The sequence below is a fragment of the Pseudonaja textilis genome, chromosome 5 (assembly GCF_049901715.1).
Source record: "Pseudonaja textilis isolate UNSWEBS1 chromosome 5, rPseTex1.2, whole genome shotgun sequence".
NCBI lineage: Eukaryota > Metazoa > Chordata > Lepidosauria > Squamata > Elapidae > Pseudonaja > Pseudonaja textilis.
The window spans coordinates 43,618,701-43,635,487 of NC_141994.1; the positions used below are offsets into that span (position 1 = coordinate 43,618,701).

The 16,787-nt window shown below is 35.1% G+C and overlaps 1 protein-coding gene across 1 annotated transcript in view; it reads left to right on the forward strand.

The window, feature by feature from the left end:
- The first annotated feature begins 11,101 nt into the window (after positions 1-11,101).
- UTP20 (UTP20 small subunit processome component) overlaps positions 11,102-16,787 on the forward strand; it is a 72,232-nt gene continuing 66,546 nt past the window's right edge. Inside the window, exons 1-5 of the mRNA XM_026697943.2 lie at positions 11,102-11,307; positions 11,951-12,031; positions 13,159-13,225; positions 14,528-14,660; positions 15,508-15,696. Coding sequence (XP_026553728.2) covers positions 11,263-11,307; positions 11,951-12,031; positions 13,159-13,225; positions 14,528-14,660; positions 15,508-15,696 — 515 coding nt within the window. The 5' untranslated portion in view covers positions 11,102-11,262. The remainder of the gene's footprint in view (positions 11,308-11,950; positions 12,032-13,158; positions 13,226-14,527; positions 14,661-15,507; positions 15,697-16,787) is intronic.

Sequence of the window (16,787 nt, forward strand, 5' to 3'; positions counted from 1 at the left end):
TGTGATGTCCTAACAACCAGGGCCCTGTCTTGCAGGTGGATTAAGTATACTGCCAGGAATCCATAGCCTCCATTCATTTATTCATTTCAATTGTCTGACTAATAACATCTTTGGTCTCAAAAGGTGTTCGGTTGTGTGTCTTTGCTATTTAATCTCTGCTGGTAAATTGATCCCTCCATTTCCTCCTCTTATACCAATGCAGGAATGAATCAGGAATAAACAAACCCTTTCCCCAGTTTCTCTAGAAGAGGTAGAATATTTGTGAATGATTCTTCATACCCAAGCTAATATTTGCAAGGCAAGGTTGATAAATTTTTATTATGATTTGGTTGGCAATATATGAGCTGATGAGGTTATAAACTATGTTAAACAGCCCACACATCATATAAATTCTGTCAATTATGGTTTACTTCATAAACAATTCTGAACAATTTTATTTTAGAATGATATATGAACTTAGCTTCAAAGTAAGCGTGATGTAGAGTTGCCTACAGTTGCATGTAGGGGTTGTTTGGTAAGCATAGGCTGCTGATGGCTGCAGATTGTCAATATACACACCTCCCAAATTCCAACTGTGAGGAGGTGCGCATCCTAGAGTATGTGCTGATTGGTTCCTGTTCTGTGCTTTGCTTTTTGAGTGTCCCCTAGCCCAGTGGCCCCCAACCTTTTTTGTACCACGGCCCAGTACAAAATGTACAAAATGATCCACGGACCAATACCAGCATCAGCCAAGGCAAGGCGAGCCAAGCAACCGGCCAGCCAGCTGTCCCCCACTTCTCCCTGCCACCTTCAACTCCTCCTTTGTACCTTCTCACGGTCAATGGGCTTTTTGGGCTCTTTCTTAATCTCCTCCTGAGTAACGCGAGACTCCACCGCCATTGGGACAGCTCTTCGTTGGAAGCCACCACCCCCCTTCGACGAAACTAAGGCGCAAGGATTCCTTCAGCACCCAAACGCCGTTTTCCAACCAATGACCGACAAGCTCACCCGGAAGCACTTTCTCAAGCACCGTCGAAACAAGATGGCGGTGCCAAAGCAAAATAGGCGGCCCAGTTCAAAATGATCCACAGACCGGTACCGGTCTGGGGCCCGGTGGTTGGGGACCCCTGCCCTAGCCAGAATATTACATTTGCAGAAATATAAATGGAACACCTATGCAACCATCCCAGAATGACAGGTACATACATTCCCTATTCTGTCCTTTGATTAACTGGCTGGACAGCACATTCCCTGATGTACAATGCTGTTGGAATCTGCTCGATCCTTCACTAAAATGAATTATCTCTAACTTTATGATATCTGATAGATGTAAAGATGGTCCACTAATAAGTAAAATTAATCTGTATTAAAAGCCAAACTGTTTTGCTTAGTTCTATGGGGTTAAGTATTCATAAACCTTTAGACATAATCTCTTGTGAAAGTTAGTTCTCACATGATTGAAAGAAAACCATATTAGAACAGGTCATTACTAGAACAAGAATAAATAAAAACTCTATCTCTTGCACACAAAATAATTATTTCTGGCTCTTTTCATATTGTGGTCAGAAAAAAGGAAGCATAGAAATTTGAACACTGATTGTATAAATAAATTTTGCTTCTGTACAAAGCTATATAAATCTCCAAAAGTTTGTTGTTACAGCTTCTTAGCTTTACTGCCATAAAATTGAATTATCACAAGTTTTTGGATTCTTGATTGTCCCCTTAATTGCTTCCTGAAAATCCGGTTAGTAAAAACCTGATGTCACACTGTTTTTATTGTCGTATACTGTGTATTAACAGAATAACAGATAATCAGAGTTGGAAGGGACATTATTATAGTTACCCAGTAAAAGTTACAGCCTTTTGTATTATGTATTTCTTTGTTTTTAACGAATTGGTTTTTAAAATGTATTCAGTAATATATGTAAAAAATTAGAAAGTCCTTATGAGTGTCACCAAAATTATAAGTAGTGTTCAGTTCTGGGAAGCAAAGAACTGAAATGTCACATCCAGTTCTGTTCAAATGCTGCTTAAACCTTAATGGCAAGAAATCAGTTATAACTAATTGACCTTTATCCTTTTGGCTTCCAAACTGTTCCCTTGTTTGCTTAAGGTTTATAATTTTACAAAAACAGATTTATGATTTAACCATAGTTAATCATAACTATAGGTTAATATAAGTGAAAGAACTGAGAAAGGTGACTGAGAGAGGTGACAAGGAAAATAATTATAGAGATCAGTTCTCTTAATTCCTTCTGTTGTTAATCTGAGGTTGATGATTGTCTTCAGTTGCCAGCTCTTGATGTCAAATTAGGTCTCCTTAAATCATTGCTTTGTTGTGATTACATTAAAAAGGTTATAGTCACTCCCAGTATTGTCTCTATTTAACTTTTCCCGATAACTGAGATTACTTTATAAAAGCAGAAATTAGAATCCAAGATATTTAAATAAATAAAAGGAAATCAATTGTTTATTTGAACTGTCTGATTCCTTATGATTCCTGATTTTCTTGAATTAAAATTTGTTGCTTTACAAAGTTTTTTTTTAATATAAAAATCTGTTTGACACAAATTACATTTGAAAAGTTACCCATAACTAAGACCTGATTTAGTAGTATTAGTAGCAAAGTTTGTTGATGTCCTTTTTTCCTTTGCTTCTCTCTCTGCATGTATTTTGACATTGTAAAATGGGGAAGTTTGTGCATTGGAAGGCAATAAAATGTAAGGGTGAAACAGGGGTATTGAACAAAGCAAAAGAATAACTAATGGAAAACTATAATATTCATGGTCAAAGCAACAAATATGAAATGTCAACTTTTAATAGAAAATAGAATAGAATAGAATAGAATAGAATAGAATAGACTTCCAGTTTGAGTTCCTTCGCGATCGTGCACGGTTTCGATCCATGCTCACCACCAGAGCGCCCTGAGCCAGCTGGTTTTGGGTCTAAGCCACCCCGTAGAGGTGGTGAAGAGGGGGGAGACTGCCAGCAGGGTTGAGGAAAGCCGCATCTCTCCTCCTCAGCTGGCCATTACTCCCTTTCCTGAAAGCAGTTGCAGCGGTGGTCAGAAATGGCCACCTCAAAGAAGAACTCGACCGGAAAAGAATGTGCAGGAGGAAGATAAGAAGAGAAAGTTTTGGTTGACCGGGTTAAACTGCAAAAGCAACAACATAAGGTACCCTGGAATTTAAACTATAAAAAAAATAACATTGTTCCCAAAAAAGATTTTGAAGCAGCGAAGGAGAGAGGGAAGGGAAAGGATTTGGGTTTTTTTTCTTCCCTTCTCTATACTGACAGCTAAGAGACTTAAGCAAGAAATTGAAAAAAAATCCACTTTGACATCAATAGGCATTTAAGCTGAAAATAAAATGTCAAAGGGATACTGAAGTCTGGGTACTTAAAAGTTTTTAAAAGCAGGAAAGGAGAGAAAAAGAATAAAAGGGCAGGATCTGGAAAAATGGAGGAAACTGCCTGGAACTAAAAGGAATTTACAGTGAAACCTCAACAAGATTCCTAAAAGATACATTTTAACTGAAACCTGTCAACAAAATAATAGAACCCCAGGAAGAGAAAGTGGAAAAAAGAAGCAAGAAGAAACTGCTTTGGATTGTTTGGATTACTTGGTGATCTTTGGATTTTTGGTTATTGCATTTAAATGATTAAAATCAATCAGATGGTTGTTTAAAAGTGTTTAAAATGGCACCACTTTAGAAGAACTGAAAATGGAACTTAAAAAGTACAAAGAAGATGCACAAGAAGGGAGAGGTTCTTTTGGCTTCGCATTTCAATTCTTAGAAATGGAAATCTGGAACTATGAGAAACAACAAGAAATGCTTGCAGAACAAGAAGATTGGGACAAAGAAGAAGCCATCTTTGATGATCAAGTAATTTTATGTGGGGGGAAAAAGGAAAGTGGGGAAAGAGAATGAAAAGTTTAAAATTTGAAAAAACAACAAAAAAAGAATAGTTTGAAAAATAAGTATAATATTAGAAAGCAACAGAAGAGGGGATTACAGAAAAGAGAATTAGAAGTAGAGAGACAAGGGGGTAAAAAGGGGTGGGAGAAGAAGAGGGGGAAGAAGGAAAGGAAAAGAAGTTATAAAGGACTGAAACAAGATATGGAGAAACAGGGAAAAGGTATAAGAATTGAAAGTATAAGCCTGTTTAGAGATAATGGGCGAAAACTTAATTGTAAAAGGGATTCTTCAAGGGTACATAAGATAGTGTTGCTATATTACAAATAGAAATAATTTTAGAAAATATGATTAAAATGATGGATAAAATATTTTTTGTTATCTAGTGGAATGTTTGTTAATAAATAAATGAAATAAAGTGAATGAGAGAATTAAATTAGGAAAGGATGGGAACATTTTAATTATTATTAATGATTTATAAAATATAAGTGAAGAGAAATATGGGAAAAAAAAGAATTATGAAAGTTTATAAGTGTTCCCAAGGAAGTATGATATTTAATTGAAAAGAAATGTTGAAGATGTTAAGATTTTAATGAATATTAATGATAGAATTGAATTGGAATGGAATGAGTGCTTTATTTACATCTATCTATCTATCTATCTATCTATCTATCTATCTATCTTTGGTTGTTCGGGTTTTCTCCCGCGTAAGATTCGAAGTATCTAGGCAACGTTTCGATGAAGTCTCATTCATCATCTTCAGGCTTCTGTCTTCGGCTCTTGCTTCTCAGAGTGAGAGAGCTCTTCCTTCCCCTTCCCCCTTTTTTTTTTTTTTTTTTTTTTTTTTTTTTTTTTTTTTTTTTTTTTTTTTTTTTTTTTTTTTTTTTCCTTTTTTTTTTTTTTTTTTTTTTTTTTTTTTTTTTTTTTTTTTCCTCTTCCCTTTCCCCTTTCTTTTTTCCTTTCCTTCTTCTTTTTTTTTTTTTTCTCTTTTTTTCCCCCTTTTTTCTTCTCTCTTTTTTTTCTTTTTCTTCTTTTCCCCCCCTCCTCCCCTCCCCTTTCCTCTGAGAAGCACAGAGCTGGAGACAGAAGCCTGAAGATGATGAATGAGACTTCATCGAAACGCTGCCTAGATACTTCAAATCTTACGCGGGAGAAAACCCGAACAACCAAAGATCTACATATAAATACCCATGAGAACCTCAGAAAAACAATATATATATATATATATATAAAATCTTTCTTTAAGGATATAGTGTGTATTTTAAGAATCTACCAAGCAGAATTCAAATGGAAGTTATGTATTATATTGAATATTATAATCTTAAAGGTATACATTGAAGCTTAAATAAGAGTTGAATGGATCAAATCAAAAGATTTAAAGGTGTCATACTCCAATTAGTAACCACAGGGGAAAATTTGGTTAATGAGAAAAGATAATATGAACTTGACACAGGATAGACAAAAGTATAAATATAATGATTTAAATTGAGATGAGATAATCAAAATAAAGTTGAGAAAATTAAAAGAGGGGAAAAACTATGTAGAAAAAGTAAAACAGTAATAAGATATAGAATAGAACACAAAAATGAGCATGAAATTGAGTTTGTGTCTGTATGAAGAAGTGATAACCCGGGACCATGCTATTTTTTAAAAAAAAAGTTTTATTTGTATTATGTTTTTTTTGTGTGTGAAAACTCAAATAATTTTTTTAAAAAAAGAATAGAATAGAATAGAATATTGGCCAAGTGTAATTGGACACACAAGGAATTTGTCTCTGGTGCATAAGCTCGATATAGGAAATGACCAGACTGAGCCAAAGTGGGGGGTCAAATGCATCATCAGTCATGAGTCCTTGCACACCCACAAGATATCTAAGTCCAACCCAGTTTTAATTCCTTTGACCCTTATCTATTGCCAATTTGCTTTGACCGTTAGTAGAATCTTGTAGAAAGTTTAAGCTTGCGATAAATGTTTATACTCATTAAAACTGCCTGAATCTACTGATTTCCATAGTGCTTGACCTTCTCACTGTGCATACAAACAAGGTAATATAATTAGTGTATATACAAACATATAAACATGTACATAGAAATAACAAATGTATATACAAACAAAAAGGTAATATAACAATAGGAGAAGGTAGTAGAAAATATGATAACAACAAAATAATAATAATGTACACAAACCAGAATGTTTGTATATACAGATGTATACAAGACCAGAATCGAGAAGACAGGAACAGACAGTAAGTGCCACCTATGCAAAGAAGCTGAAGAAAGAGTGGACCACCTGGTCAGCTGCTGCAAGAAGATTGCACAAACTGACTACAAGCAGTGGCATGACAAAGTAGCAACAGTGGTGCACTGGAAGATCTGCAAGAAATATCATTTGCCTGTAAACAAGAACTGGTGGGACCATATAGTCATAGAAAATGAAAATATTAACTTGTTCTGGGACTTCAGAATTCAGACAGGCAGGCACCTGTCACATAACACCCCCCTGACAATTGTCAGTAAGAAATACAAAAAAGTCTAGATAGTGGATAGAAGAGAAGAGAAAGAACTGGAGAAGATAATAAAATATAAAGACCTACAAATAGAAATAGAATGACTATGGCAAAGGCAAGCAAGAGTAGTACCAATAGTAATGGGTGCCTTGGGTGCAGTTCCAAAACAACTGGAGCACCACTTGAACACCATAGGCATTGACAAATTTGCCATCAGTCAATTGCAGAAGGCAGCTTTACTTGGAACAGCTAACATCCTGTGGCGATATATGTAACACCATCAGACATCCAGATTTGCCTATCCCAGGTCCTTGGTAAGGACTTGATGGGTAGACAAAAATGTCAAACCCAGTCTAAACATCTGGCTGACTGTGTAATGAATAACAACAACAACAACAACAATAATAATTCCTGATCCTGCCTTTCTGCCACCAAAAAGGCAGTTAGGCTGCTTTTGTCCCCATCATTCCTGACCCTGCCTTTTTTCCCACTAATCAGACAGTAAGGTTGCGTGGCTGGGCCTGGACAGCTATTGGTGCAGTTCCTACGGTTATAGGATTACCGTCTTTGGATCAGTAGTGGCTTAGCCACCGTAAACCAACCCAGGCACTTACCATCATTAATGATAAGAAATCAACAAAATTTCACACCAGATCGGTCATCACCTGGGTCAACAAGGACCGCGTCAGATGCTATGGCTCCTGGAAATCTGCTGAAAAATGGGCTATAGGGCTCAGTTGTTACTGCTTGGGGAACTAGGGCGTGCAACTGCAAAATGACTGAAACAAAAGTGCAAAATTTGGACAACCAAAGAAAATTGAGAAATCATCAAATATTAGTACCAGGCAGAACCAAGAGGCAGGGGATTTCGGAAAGAATGATGCAATTGTGGAAGAAAAACACCCAGAAAGTGATGTAATTGAACAAAGATTAATGGATCAAAGACGTTTCATCATCCGTTAATAAAGTTTTCACAGATGTGGAAATGCAACATCTAGAAATATTGGCTTGGAAGAAAACAAGTAATGATGAACAAGCTGAAGAAACTGCTCCAACACCTGAACAAACTGACCAGCCAGTAGAAGAAACTAACACACTGGATGAAGATCCTCCTGTGCAACAACTCGAAAGCATAGAGCTAAGTGATCTAGCAAAAATGCTGAAAGAAAAGATTGGAAACCACATCAAAGAAAACATCAAAAGAAAAAGACTACCTACCATTCGCGAAGTGCATAGCAAATGAGTGAAAGATCTGTTAACTGCCATGACCAACATTTTCACTTCCATCCAATTCAGCACACTATATGAAACCAACCAACTGCCATTATAACTGCAGAACTGAGTTATAAAATGCCAAAAAATAAACCCACTGGAACACCAAAGTGGAAAACTCAACTTGAAAATAAAAACTACGAAGGGATGTCAGCAATTTAAAGTACTTGAAAGAAAGAAAACTAAAGAACAAAAAGATGAAAAATAGTTTACACAAAAAATACAACAATAATGGAAATCATGGAAGAACTAAAACGTGTAATAGCAACAGAATAGCAACAGAAAAGAAAATTGAAAGATATGGAGGATCAATAAAACAATATCGTGAAAATGTCCAGTTCAGAAGAAACCAACACCTCTTCTACCGGTCCCTTGATGAAAATCAAGTCCAAAACTAATGTTCACCCATGTGAAGAAAAAACTCTAAACTTTTGGAAAGAACTGTGGGAAAACCCAGTGGAATACAACAAAACTGCCTCCTGGATCAAATATATTCAACAACAAGCAACACGAAACAAAATGGAAAATATGGTAATAACAACTGCCATGGTTGCATAACAAGCAAAGGAGGTCAAGAACTGGAGTTCACCAGGCTTGGACAAACTGCATGGATACTGGACACCTGACCAGCCTCCATCATCATATGGCCACTCAATTTGATGAAATGCTTCAAAATGCAACAAGTGAAGAATGGTTAACAGCTGGCCGAACATACTTGATAATGAAAGATTCAGAAAAAGGCACAGAACCAAGCAACTATCGCCCAATTACTTGTCTGCAACAACGTTCAAACTTTTTACAAGAATATCGGCAAATTCAATATTCAGTGATCTGATAGAAAACAGCTTGTATCCGATAAAACAAAAAGAAAATTATAAAAAATTGAGAGGAACAAAAGATCAGCTCATCATTGACAAAATGGTACTAAAAATGCAAGACGAAGAGAACTGAATTTGAATATGGCATGGATCGATTACAAGAAGGCATGTGATTCACTACCACACAGCTGGATTAGCGCCTGCCTGGAAAACTTTGGAAAATCAGCAAAAATATTTGTACATTTTTGAAAGCAAACATGCAAAAATGGAAAACAATTCTAACAGCAAATGGGGAGAACATTGGTGAAGTCAATATCAGAAAAGGAATCTTCCAACGGGATTCACTTTCACCACTACTGTTCAACATCGCATTAATTCCACTGACAATAATCCTACAAAACAAATCTCAAGCCAACATGGCAAGATAAACCATTTACTATACATGGTTGACTTAAAACTGTATGCAAAAAGTCCCACAGAACTTGAATCAATACTCAACACAGTCCAACTGTTCAGCAGTAACATCAGAATGAACTTTGGACTTGAAAAATGTGCCATATTATCCATGCAGCAAGAAAAAAAGGAAAAAATAGAAGGAATAGAACTGGGAAATGGAAGCATGGTGAAAGCATTAACAAAGGATGATGGTTACATCACCTAGGCATCAGGTTACATCACCTGATGATATAGCTAGGCATATTGGAAGCAGAAAACATATTGAATGGAAAAGTCAGAATCAACACAAAAGGAGAGTCCGCAAAATACTAAAATCAAAACTAAATGGTGGAAACATAATTAAAGCCATTAATACATGGGCAGTTCCAGTGATATGCTACTCAACTGGAATCATCAACTGGACTTTGGTTAAATTGGAAAATTTGGACCAGCAAACATGTAAACTTTTGAATATGTACCACACTTTACATCCACGAAGTGACATTGACAGGCTATACCTGCCAAGAAGAATAGGTGGCAGAGGGCTATTGCAAGTCCATCAAACTGTAGAAGAAAAGCAAAGTTTGAATGACTATGTGTACCAAAGTACAGAAGAATACAGCTGCAAGCTGTGAAAATGGAGAACATTATTAAAACAACAGAAACGAAGGCAGACTATAAGAAAAAACAGCTAGATGACAGATTAAATAGATAGAAAACCAAAGCTTTGCATGGACAGCATTTGAAAAACATTGAAGGAAAAAGTGATAACAACTTTACATGGGCATGGCCTAAAAGAGGGACCATCAAGAAACAGAAGGTTTAATATTCTCTGCTCAAGAACAAGCACTACAAACTAATGCCATGAAACCACTGACAATCCAAACTGTCGACTTAGGGTTTTGTCTATAGGGATTCTTTAATATCTTTTTTATTTGATTCCTTTTCCTGTTTTATGGCTGACCTGATGTTCCCCTTGGGCTTTTCCTGTTTTTGTGACACTACTATCTTCATGAAGTTCCCTTTCTGCAGTACCATATATAGTAGTTACAGAAAAGCATGCTAATGGTTAATGCCTCTGCTTATAAGGCATGCCTCTGCTGTCTTGTCACAAAAATGCAGGTTTAGTTTGACAAACTGCACACTGCTTTTCTTCTCCTCCTACACCAACATTCCATGCTTTACTTTTACTTGTATTTAAAACTTTTGTTAATATATCTGCAGTTTAAACTCATTGAAATCATTATGTTGTCAGGTATCCAGATGCCAAATACATCATTGTGAGAAAGTCTAATACACTGTAATGTAAAAATATGATAACAGTAGTTAAAAAGTCCTAGACTAAAAACAGAGACTGTGAGACCTTGAGTACCTCAGGCACAGAAGCTGAGTAGATGACTTTGAGTCAATTCTCTCAGCCCAACCCAGTTTTTGTAAGGAACTAGAAGGAGAAAGGGAGCATTGTATCTACTTCCTTGAGTTGTACAAAAGAAAGGTTAATAGAGGTGGGATATAATAAATAAAGTATGCAAATATGCACACACATAATCTTGATCTAAATACTTCCTTACCAACCTACAACTTTATTTTCAGAGCAGGAATCAGCCTGTCTTTGTCCCCAAGGTCAAGACTAATTATAGCTTTAATTACTGTAAATCTATTAAACTACATTTTTCAGTATTATCTTAGAAATGTACTTGCAAAAACCACAGCAACTCCAGCCCCAAACTCATCACAGTAATCAGTTTACCGATACTACAAGATTCCCGTTATAGTTTTTGATCGTTTGTCCAACTATTTATTTGTACTAGGCTGGATTCCCAAGGACCCCCGTCTATGGACCTATTTCAGAATCCACCCACAAGTCACTTGGTTTTAGATTAATGGATTCGATTCAGCCTTTTCCTTTTATTTCTCCAGCGCATTCTCTCGCAGCCGAGCAATGCATACGGACACAGCCTCTACAGAAGAAGAGCCACGTTAAATTATAGCGACAACAAATTAGGAGTCTAGTAAATCTTTTTTCAACTGACAAAAGTTATCAAAAGGCACAAACTCCGGGGGTGGGGTGTGGGGGTTAACTGTTACAGAGACGCAAAAAGATTTGTAAAATGAAACCCACTCGCCGAGTTTTCTTTCCACTTTTTTGTTCCGGCTTATGTGTCACATGGTAGCCATATCCCAGAATCCCTCAATCAAGATGGTAGCCTCCTGGAGTTAAAGAGCCACATGTTTGTACGGGTGTCCGACTGAATAAAACATTTTTTGCAAGATCTCTTGCAGAGTTTGCCGTCATCGTCCCCTAAAGCAGCTTTTTTTGTTTTAAATTTTCGAATACATGAAGACCAAATCGTCAGCTCATAAGAATGAGAACACGCATCGGGTGAGACACGGGTGCCAGATCAGTTTAATATTTGATTTACCGTAAAGGAGAATTAATACATGCGTTGCTGTTAATTGAATCCTGAATACGGTATTGATTTTAATGGAACTTAGATCTGAAATTGTGACGTCTATTTTCATATTAGAATTATGGAATTAATAGATGTCTTTAGTGGTGCTAAAGTCTAGCTAAATCGTTAGTTTGCGAATGAAAATAACGCCCATTCTGGTTGCCCATATACATTATAATAATGTTTAGTTTAAGAGAGGAATCATCTACAAGTAGGTGAACTGAACAAATTCGCCCAAACAGAACATTTTATAGTACTAGATTGGGAAGGCTGCTATTTGGGGACTAGAGTAAGTTTTTCAGCTAACTGTGTTAGGCTTATACCATACTATTATTATTAATTATATCCAGAATGTGGAACATGTGGTTAAGTGCAAAAAAAGGACACTGGCATATGTGTCAGTATCAGAAGATTATAGGGACCATGTGCTTTCAAGTATCATGCCAATATAATAAAAATATTTTAAAGATGCAGTGGCATCAGATTTGACCCAAATGACAAAGTATTTTTTTTCAATTTGATTTCATGCATTACTGATATTCAGCCAGAGTATCTTCTGTGTTTTTCTTGTAGTTCCTCACCTTTTCAGAACGTTTAAGCAATGTAAACATTGACATTATACATCGCATTGATAGAACAGGAAGCTATGCTGAGGTAAGACCAACAATCTTAAAGTCATATTGCCTTTCTGAGAATATTGCCATATATCATATTCCTTAGTGATAGGAACAGTATTTTGTTTACTTGCTGAAATAGCTGCCCTTTAGGATTCTTTCATTTCAGTTGATATATAATTGTCCTCCCTCCCTCCCTCTCTCCAAGTTGGTAACAAAATTATTATCCCTTTTTGGTACATTCTTATATTATTCCCATGATGCAATAAGCTGCCTTGAGTGCCACTGTTAATAGAAAGTTTGAGGTATACATTAAAAAAAATCTATAGCTCCACTGTGCAAAAGAGAAACTATGGCAGAAAGACATATGGGCCTCATTATACCACATCTCAAATTATAAGTGTGTGTGTGTGCTCACACATGCATGCATAAATAAATATCCCTGGAGAGAAGTTAATGTACCACAAATATTATTTTTTACTTGGGCACATGTACAACAACTTCCATGCTAAAATTATGGCATCATGGAAGAATTGTTGTCATGGCTATTATGTACCTTAAACAGAGAGAATTTATTGAATGGATTCTCATTATTTATGCCTAAATGCTATGGTACACACTATTGTTTTCAATTCAGCAGTAATTGTATATGCAGACTCTATTTTAGGCAGATCTGTAACATGTCAAAATCAGCTTCTGAATATGATTGTTTAGTTTTAAAAAGAAGAAACAAATTTTTCAAAAAGAAAAAGAAAATTTACATACAATTTACATTAACTGTAGAAAGCCTCGTTCTAACGTTCCTTCTCTACTCTTTTCTTGTCACTCTTTCTTTCTTGGTAGGAAAACAGTGAAAACAAGCAATAGAAGGAAATTAATATCTTACTATAACAAAAATTGGCACTTGGCTTCCTACTATCAAATCATTACTATTGGATTATAAAATATTGCTATACTCATTGATTTATTAGGATTTTCAGTTCTTTTTGTAATTCATTGGCAAATCATTTCAAATTATATATGCAATAGAATAATCACTGGAATATTTCAGGGTCTTTTGTGTTACATATCACAAAATAATGATCATAAAAATATTGTTTGTATGCCTTATTCTTTGAAAAATAATATGTATGTCTACTGATTAATGTATATGCTTGATTTTGGTAGGAGGTTGAGACCTATTTTCATGAAGGACTTGAGAAATGGAGAGAGCTGAATCTGACATGGCATTTTGGTATACTCTTTTTTTTCCCCATTTTTTTTTATATTGCAGTTCACTCAGAAATCCAAGTACTTATAATAAAAAATTCAGAATTACATGGTACTTTCTCCCTTTGTTCCTGCTACTTTCAGTTTCTAAACTAAGTCTTCAATTTTTGGTTAGCATCAAGTCAAAAATAGTTTTTCTGTGCCTTCCTCCTCCCTCTATAAAAAGAGAGTTGTCTTGTAAAACAGCCAGGAATTTTCTGGAAGGATTATGTTTGGCTACATAACAATTATCAAGTAATTTCTTGACATCAGATGTCATCATCTACTTCATATCTTTTAGAATACCTGCAGTTTAATTTTGCAAGTCATTATCCACATCTCTCCTTAGATTGGATGAACAGTAATATACCAAAAGCACTATTACTTTGTTGGTTCCTTTGCTTAATTTATCCCTAGAACTTGCTACAACGTTGCTTAATTCATTTTGATTTTTGAGCAAGAGTGGATATTTTTAAAATACAATGCAACTTCTCCCTTTCTACTACTTTTTTTTCTTGTTGGAATTGCATTCAACTCTTGCATTTTGGTCATGGGATTCATTTCATCAGCTTGTTGTATCAAATACACCATATTTTCCTGTATGTGTAAAAGATCAAAAGATAAAGATATACATACATACATACATTGAACACCAAGCAGATTTTGCACAGTTTTAACATTAGATTAAATAGATATTGTGTAGAAGTAGCCTGCCAAAACAATGTGTTTCTCTGTTTGTAAATTAATAAATATGTAAATAACTGAAACGTTGCTTGTTAGTGACACATAAGGCAAGTGTAAACCATATAGGATTATTACAGTCTAAATAATTTTGCTGATAACATTTATTAACAGGCATTATAGGAATATAATAAATATTGCATTTATGCAGGATCATCATCTGGTACTAGTATAGTGGTACAGCTAGTGCTCAACTAACAACCACAATTGAGTACAAAATTTCTGTTGCTAAGTGAAACATTTGTTAAATGAGTTTTATTCCATTTTATGATCTTTCTTGCCACAATTGTTAAGAGAGAGAGAGAGTTATAATTATTTATTTATAAAATTATAAGATTTCTGATATGTTCTGTATAAGAATAGGAAGAATGAAGATGTTACCCTTGTTAATTCTTCTTGGCTCATCCATTTGAGTGTATCTAATTAGAGAGCTTTAGCGCTTAGTCCCCTAGCCCTGACAAAAAAGTACCATCCTTTGAATTATTTATAACTGTTACTAATTACTTTTATTTTCTCAGTTTTTTTCTCTAACTTTTTTTTTACATAGTGACATTCTACAGACAGGTTGTCAACAAATGCCAGTCTTTCAATCAAATAGTATACTATCAGAATACAATTGTAAAAAGCTTGAAAAACCACCTGCAAGTGAAAAACAGTCTTGCATTTCAACCCCTTTTGGAGTAAGTATATGTAGTAATTGGACATACGTTTTCTTCGCAGACCCAAGACAAGAATGCAGATATTTTTATCTGTAAATAAAAAGACAGGATGATTCTGTGGTACTTAGTGCCTTTAATTTTTTTAAATCCTGATGATTGTTTCTGTTGCTTTATTTACAACACTTTGATTAGGTTCACACAATGCATGACATCTTTACTTTTTGGTTTAGAGTATGTGGTAAAATCAATTACAGTGCAATGTGTGAAACCAGGCACTACATTACATTTTAATGTAGAATAGTCCTCTCCAGTTTGATCTTTTCCAGCTGTATTGGACATCAACAAATATATTCTCTATAGATGTTTATGATCAAATGATGATAGAAATTGGTCCAATGGATCAAGAGGGCAACAGATTCGAAAAAGTACTATACTGCAGATTAAATACTTCATACATATGGATAATATAATAAACTGACCGTTTAATAGTGGAGCAATAATACGAATTATATCTGCTTCTCAAAACTTGTAGTTGGTATTACCTGTAGCTGAGGAATGTTTCAGCTATAAGAATACATCGCAGAAATACATTTCATTATAGGGCATCAACATTTTTCAGAGCTATTTATAATTACTATTGAATGCGTATGTTTGTTACAGGTTGTGTTCACACATTGAGGTATGCCAGAAAGTTATTTGTTTCATTCTGATTCAGTGCTTCATGCAACTTACTATAACTGAAAACCATAGTTTTTAGTTGATCATATTGTGTCAGCCTATTCAATTAAGAGGTACTCAGTTAAACAAACTATAGCTTAACACAATGTGCAAATCAAGTCGTAATTCTGCTTTGTGTTTTTCAATCTAGTTTGGTGGTACAGCTGGCCCGTGATCTTCAGACAGATTTTTATCCACATTTTCAAGATTTTTTTCTCTGCATTACAAGTCTGTTAGAAACTCAGGACACAGAGTTGCTAGAATGGGCCTTTTCATCACTTTCCTATCTTTACAAATATTTATGGAGGCTGATGGTGAAGGACATGAACAACATTTATGGGTAAGCATTTTGATCAAAAATACTATAGAGGATTTTAGTATACAAGTTTTATTAACTCCCATCATTTGAGTGCTAATCCTTAATTCATTTTACTGACCATGCAAAATATATTCTCTACATCAAACCCTAGAATTCCTAATAGTAATATATATGGTAGTTTACCCTAAGCTTAAGATGCACCCTAATAGTTATTGTAACATTAATTTTATCCCAAGTCCTTAATGAACTAGAATCCTAACTCAATGTGAATCTAGTTCTAGAAGAAAATCTCAACCATAAGGTATATCAGGGCCTATCACTAATCTTAAACATATATCCTAATTCTTATGACATTAATTTTAACCAAAGTCCTTAGTGTACTAGTACCTTTCACCATATCCAAAAGCAAATGCCTATCTCAAAAAATAACTCTATAAAAATCTATGGAATAATATTGATTAATCACACATATTTCCTTCATTTTGTAGAACTCAAGATGCACTAATGCTTGAACCTCCTATTTTCCCATAACAACAATCCTGGGAGATGCATTGTGTTGAGAGAGTGTCTGGCCCAAAGACATCCAGCCAGCTCTTCTGCCTAAGGGAGAATTAGAATACATAGTCTCTGTTTTCCAGTCCAGTCTCCTAACTGCTATACCAAACTACCTTTCCATAAATCTAAATTAACATAAATCAGTGACTGGTGCAAGCCATAAAAATGCTCCTAATACTTATTAATTTTAAACAGAATCCACAATGGACCAGAACCCTATCCCATGAGGAAAATTTTGTCACATAAATCATATAAATATCATGTAAGCTACTTGGGAAACTGTTCTGAATGAAAAACTTTAATATCTAATTTAGAAATATTTACATGTTCAGAATTATGATTTCAGACAAGCACAGAATGTGGTTCTGGTAAGGAATTTGGTGTCCATCAAAGGTAATGGAAATATGTCTGCAGTCTTGATACAATTATGTGCTAATAGCAAAATTTAACTATTCCTGACAGAAAACCCAATACTTTGGTGTGGATATTTCAACCATTTTAGACCTACAGAGCCTTTAGACATTTATATAGTGATCAATTGCTCCATTTGCCTTTCA